This window comes from Podarcis liolepis, assembly GCF_965112155.1.
Source record: "Podarcis liolepis genome assembly, chromosome: 5".
NCBI lineage: Eukaryota > Metazoa > Chordata > Lepidosauria > Squamata > Lacertidae > Podarcis > Podarcis liolepis.
In genome coordinates, this window is record NC_139556.1 from 97918864 (window position 1) to 97925332 (window position 6469).

The 6469-nt window shown below is 44.1% G+C and overlaps 1 protein-coding gene across 3 annotated transcripts in view; it reads right to left on the reverse strand.

Moving 5' to 3' along the window:
• Positions 1 to 6103, reverse strand: part of LOC310707279 (cytochrome P450 2J5-like) — a 29574-nt gene extending 23471 nt beyond the window's left edge. Inside the window, exons 1-4 of one of the 3 annotated variants that reach the window (XM_083504282.1) lie at positions 4639 to 6103; positions 2166 to 2328; positions 1481 to 1630; positions 1118 to 1278 (exon numbers count right to left, since the gene is read on the reverse strand). In XM_083504282.1, coding sequence (XP_083360408.1) covers positions 1118 to 1278; positions 1481 to 1630; positions 2166 to 2328; positions 4639 to 4806 — 642 coding nt within the window. In that variant the 5' untranslated portion in view covers positions 4807 to 6103. Of the gene's footprint in view, positions 1 to 1117; positions 1279 to 1480; positions 1631 to 2165; positions 2329 to 2413; positions 2510 to 4638 lie in introns of those variants that run through there. The other 2 variants (XM_083504284.1, XM_083504283.1) reach the window with 2 other exon arrangements.
• Between the last annotated feature and the right edge of the window lie 366 nt (positions 6104 to 6469).

The following is a 6469-nucleotide window of genomic DNA, read 5'->3' on the forward strand; positions in this document are numbered from 1 at the left end:
GGCAGCTGAGAGCTCTGTTTCTCATGGGAACCAAGGTCATCGCCTTTGCAGAGGCCGGAAGGCTAGAGGTAAACAGAGGCAGATGCCTGCAGATGGCCAGAGGCAAAAGGAGGGTGAAGAGCCCACGCCAGTGGAAAACAAGGCTTTGTTTGCTGGCACAGCTCAACCAAAGGCTAAAGGCACGTCTGATGGCCAGGAGCAGGGGGGCAAGCTGCAAAAGCCCACGCCGGTGGAAAACAAGGTTTTGCTTGCTGTAAAGACTGCTCCAAAAGCAGAGTGTGCATGAGCTCTGGAATGTGGCAATATATTTTCTAGAAACTCATGTCGCTAATCGCTGATACTGCGTGCCAACGGGAGATCGATGGATCGTCCGGCAGACAACTTGGGGCCATGATGGACTTTGTCTCCCTGGCAGTATACCAACATTGCCTTCTAAATCTGGCCTGCGGACAGTCTGCGAATCAGCGTGTTTTTACATGAGTAGAATGTGTCTTTTTATTTAAAATGCATCTCTGGGTTATTTCTGGGGCATAGGAATTCGTTCTTTTCCCCCTTTCCCCCTTTCCCCCCAAAATATAGTTCAACCCCCAACAAGCTCTGAGGGAAGGTGGACCAGACCCTGCTGATAAAGTTTGCTGACCCATGCATTACAGAGAAAGAAAAGGGGGGTCATCTGATGTCTTACCTCCCCACGGCTCCAACATCATGAGGGAGCCTGTCATAGTAGCATCTGGTCACGTCCAGGGCCACAGGCTGCCTGGCTCCACCCACGCTATGCCATAGTGTAATTCTCTTCCTGAGAAAATTATTTTGTTCACCTTTGCTCATTTATGTGGGCTATATATGATTTGTTCTGAAGGCCATTGTTCCATTTCTATCCTGTCTTTCCTCCAAAGAGTCCCAACCTGTGGAACTAGTTTCATTACAGTCTCTTTTATATTCATGGTAAGAAATTGATTAGGCTGTAAAATAGCCCTTATCTCAGATTAGATTTAAACCTCATTTCCATTCTCCAACACTCTATCCTCTATCATAAAGGAATCCAGAATGCTGAGTGGGGAACATAAGGCCCCTGGGAGACTTCTCTGAATCAGCAGGAATGAAAATGACTACTCACAGCATGAACGAAGCTTCCTATAAATTTTAGGGAGAAATCTATGGCTTCTATCAGCTTCTGGAACTGTTCATCCTCAAGAGCAAACCGATGCCCAAAAGCCACAGCACATATCACGTTGGAGACTGAATTAGCGATGGGCAAGGAGGGGTCAAGTGGCTGTCCTGCAAAATATAGTTATACTAATGTGAGCTCATCTGCTCCTGTTCATACTGAGAGTGGGATTTCATGGTGGCCAAGAGAAACTGCTGGGATCTCCATTAGGAACCAAGAAAAACATATCACATTCCTTTCTAAAATGGACAGAGGTAGTACACAAATATATCTTCATATGCCAGTTCAGCACCATCACTTAGCATCACATACCCTTTGAACGTGCAAAAACCTCCACAAGCTGATGGGCCTCCTCTGCTATTTGCTGCTCCATGCCTTTCTTCCCCAGCCCCAGCTTCCGCATAGTAACTACACCAAACCGTCTCTGTTGCCTCCAGGTGTGACCATTTGAAAATATATTACCTATGGAAAATCAGTGAGAAATTCTTCCTTGCAGAAATTAATGTTACAATTAAGTTACCAGCCAAGAAGAAACTTTGTTTACTGAAGTTCATGCCCTTGAATGTGCAAGCTATTCAGTATCTCTGAGGCAAACAATTACAAGACGATGCAAAGTCTGCCTCAGTATATTTTGCGGGGATCTCAGCAGAAAGAGCGGAGAGTTCAAGCCCTTCATCCAGCGCTGAGGGCCAGGACAGTCAATGCATTGCAACTGCAACAGGAAACAAGCTTCTACCTGCAGTTCAATCCAACCACAGTGTAGTACAATTCTGACTTCCATAAAGCACTTGTTAGAGTAGACTAATGGAAATTAATAAACCCACATTAGCCATGCCCATTGATTTCAGTGGGTCTTCTCTGGTAAGAACTGGCACTGCATAGAACCCCTATTTCCTGTTCAGTACAACATTAATAGAAAACCTTTGTTCTCTTTTTCCAGACAGCCACTTAAATGTTTTCTTCGGGGAAAGTACCAGCAGAAATTCTCATTAGCTACCTTTTCCTTTTGTCATAGCCATAAGGAAAGGAGTCTGTGGTCGGTCTTCAAATTCTTCAGAGTGGTCAATGAGCGCTTCTTTCACTGCTTGGAATCCAGACAGTATTATGAAGGGTTGATATCCTGCCCAAAGGGTGTAAATGTTTCCATATTGCTTTGCCATCTACCAATTGGGTCAAAAGAGAGAAGAGGAATGCTACGTTCAGATAGTTATTTCAACCTAATATGTGAGCTTCAGCCTTCCTCGCCTCTTAAGCATCTCACTATACTCTCTTCTCTTGCCAGCATCTCCTTTTTTTCTTTTGTTCCTTCCTTCATTCCAACCCATTCGTTTTACTCCCTCCTGTCCGTGTTTTCCCTGCATGGGATCAGAGCAACAGAGAGGCACTTCATAGTCTCCAGCCATCTGATGACAGGCAAATAGATGAGCCAGCCATTGCTAGAGGCTTCTTCATCATCACCATAAAAACATTTTGTGCGGGGATGTGGAAACTGGAGCCCACCAGATACTGTTGGACTGCAACTCCCATCATCCCTGACCATTGGCCATGCTGGTTGGGGCAGATGGGCATTGTAGTCTGGAGGGCATCAAGTTGATATAAGCTTGGCTAGAGCACTGGGTCAGGTTTATGACCCACGGTGGGTCACAACAGCAAAGGCGTAGCAAGTCAGGTGGAACCTGGTGCAGAATTTCTTTTGTCACCCCCACACATTGACATCTTTAGGGAAGGTTACACAAAGTTGTGGTAAGGAATTAAGAAGAGGAAGGAATTAAGTGGGAAGGAATTAAGAAATACCTGTCTGAGTAATTTGGCTTATAAATGTATTAAACAAACAAACAAACAACTTAAATATTGTCTCGTGTCTTCCCTGGCTACATACGAGCTACAAAAGTCCCATGGCTTTCCTGGAAATAGATAATGATCTCCTGCTACACTGCCAAGTGAACTTGGTGTCCATCCATCTGTTGGAAGAGGAGAAGTGCATAGCATTCTGGGCCATGTTGCATCACACATGGGAAGAGTGGGAGGACAAGCTCCAGAGTATATTGCAATAAACTATTTCATTAGCTCAGCTGCTTGGTTTGTGTGGTGTCTTTCAGATTTAAGCGTCTTTCATCCTGCAGATACAAACAACACGCATAATAATAATATAGAAACTAATATAAAAGAATCTGATTAATAATGAAAAGCACAAAAACATATAAAGTAGGCTAATTACAGCATGGGGAGCCAGGTGAAATCAGGAAAATACACATGCCAAAATGTTGTTGCATTTTCTCTATGAGAAGTGTTGACTAGTAAGTGGTAGCAGGATCAGCCTGTGCACCTTCCTGTCTCAGTGCCATTAGTCTCACAGCTGCAGCTGGTGCTTTCAAATGACTCTCTGATGCTGATTTCACAGAACTGGCCTTTGGCTCTTGCTGGGAGTATTACCTGGAGATTAGCATTTACTGCAGAGATGCAATTTGCTGTATTAGTCTTTGAATTGCTTTTTTTAAAAAGTGTTTGTATTTCCAATGAACAAGATGAAAACTTTTCCAGGCTTAACATCTTGAATAGCATATGCAGGTCTGCAACAGATAAGTCTGTATCTGTTGAAGTGTTGCCATGAATGAATGCAGAGTGATCTTTGTGCTCGCTCTTTTGAAAATGCATTTTCTTATGTGTCTGTGGTCAGTGCTGTGGGGTTTCTTTTTATATATAATGTTCATATACACCAGGAGTGATGGCTCTAGAAGATTTGAAAGAATGTAGGTAAAGATTTTTCATGTTAATTCTCTGGTTGGTTATAAACATACACCAAGGAAGCACATAACATGTAACAGTATACACAGTGGCATATGAAGAGGGGGCCAGAGGGGGCAGGTCACCCCGGGTGCCACCCTGGGGGGGGGGGTGTCAAGATGGGCCACTGCCTCCTCCCAGCTGTGGAGCAGCGAAGGGCACACAAGCAGTCAGTATGGCCGCTGCTTGCAGCATCCGTATGAGCTGCCGCTCGCACACGGTGTCCATATGGGCTGCTGTGCATGAGTAGTCTGATTGGGCTGCCGGGCGGTTCGCCCCGCCCCTTGGCGTACCACCCCAGGTGATGAAGAGGGTTCCTCCACCACTGAGTATACAACAACTCACCTTTCCAATTGTGGTATAGAAAAAATAGGGGTGGTTGGCATTTGCTGCCCAATTCCCCAAGGGACTGAGTCCCCTAAGTCCATGATGGGTAAGAGATGAATGGAGGGAGGGAGGGTACAGTGGCTCTAGAAGACGCTTCTCTCACAATGGAACATTGGGGGATTTTTAATTAAATTCAGTTTCAGTAAATGTAGGGGTTTCATCACATTTTATTCTGTGCTTGGTTGTGGCCATGACATTTACTGTTTTAACCCTTACTATTGTTTAAGCTGAAATATCATAGTTGTTAAGGGAAATAGATAAAATAATTGTTCATTTTAGACTGAGTTAGAAATAAGTACCTTAATGAAAGTATCATCACGAAGCTTCACCCCAATCCGCCACACGCCTCCAATGAGAGGAAGCTGGAGAGGTCCAGGAGGATAGTGCCTATTTGACCAGAGCTGTTTCAGGAAGTGCAGAATCAGAAGAACCACCAGCAGAACAATAAAAAATGCCCCTTCTTCCATCCTTCTCTTGCTTTCTCTTTCTCCTTGAGACTTTTTAGGATTCCTGGTTAAGTTCAACACTCTTTCTCTAAGGAGATCTTGCTTTCCTCAGAGAAATCAACATTTCTCTCTCTTTATATACTCTCTTATTAAAAAGGAATAAGCAACAAATGGTCTGACATCATATCCAAGTAACCTTGGAATGTGATCCCAAGTCATGTGCTACAGTCAAACACTATAAACATTCTTACATGTGTCACTCAGATGACAGGAAGTCTGATTAATATGAATTGCAATTAGAATTTTGGCCAGTGTAAGACTGATTTGTGCTAAAAACATTGGGAAAATATCTACCATACATTCATGAAATAAAATTGCATATGGAAAAGGCCCAATGCAAATGCCCATGGGAAGCCCTCAGCCCTCATGGCAATAGCCCTTAATATAGCTATTAATGATAAATTAACATGTGCTATTAAGGTAAGACGGGGAATACGCAGGAGACATGGAACGTGTTTGCAGAATTTGTGCTGCTAAAACAGAAAGGGGTCAAACTATCACAAGAGGTGTTGAAATTTTGGGAGGTTGGATCGTTATAGTGGAATGGTCTCGGGGATAGGGTGCACATTTTTATTCTTATTTATTATCACTTTGTCAAAATAGAAAATATTATATTTTTTAAAGTAGCAGCTGCTGCCCAAGAATGACAAATGGCTGTTGCGCAGTGGTAGGACGTGAATTGTACATGCAAAAGACCCAGCATCTCAAGGTCGGGCTGGACATGTTCTCTAAAGAAGAAAGGAGGAGGAGGAGGGAGGAGGAGGAGTTTGCGGTGAGTTCTGGCACCTGTTTTTCTAGAAAAATAGTACTGTGTCCTATCCATGGCATCTCCGGGTACAACTGGGAGACAGTCTTGTCTGAAGTTCTGGATAGCCACAGCCAGTCAGTGTAGATAAGACTGAGCTAGATGGAACAATGGTCTGATTTGGCTTAAGGCCAAATCCTATGTTCAGAATGCTAGGGAGTTATTTTTAAACTGCAGTATTAGGTGCTCAGCTAGAATGTATACCACAGATCAGCAAAGGTACCACCAGGGCTAAGAAGATGCCAGCATGCTTAACAAGCAACGTCAAAGAAGTTATCAGAAGCAAGTAGTATTCCTTCAGAGCATGGAAATCCTATCCAAATAATAAGAAGAAAAGAGAGCACAAATTTTGCCACAAGTTTCTCTGGAACACAAATGGGCACACTGGGAACCAGGGGGCATACAGTCGAAAGGAGTGTAGTAGTGAAAGTCCGGTTCATCTGCCAGAAAACCTCCCACCGGGGAGGGAGGGTGCCTGGAGAATATATATACTGCATGAAACTTGTCATTTCTTTGGACTTGCTGTGGACTTGATCACGCAAGTGCCTTCAGCTATCCGGAGAGCAGAATAAACTCTTTCTTTGAACTAATCTCGGTGTCATTTGACTTCCTTCCTCCTGTCCCGGAGCAATGCAGACCCAATCGGTGAACTCAAATAAGGCTACATCCTGACTCGGCTTACTTCGCTACACTAACTCAACCTACCCACAGACTATATCCCAATTCACTCCCACTCCAACCAACCACCCAACTCCCAATGAACTCCCCCTTTTTGCCCCTCCCAGAGCTGGTTTCATAGTCCCTCTGACTCCACCCTCC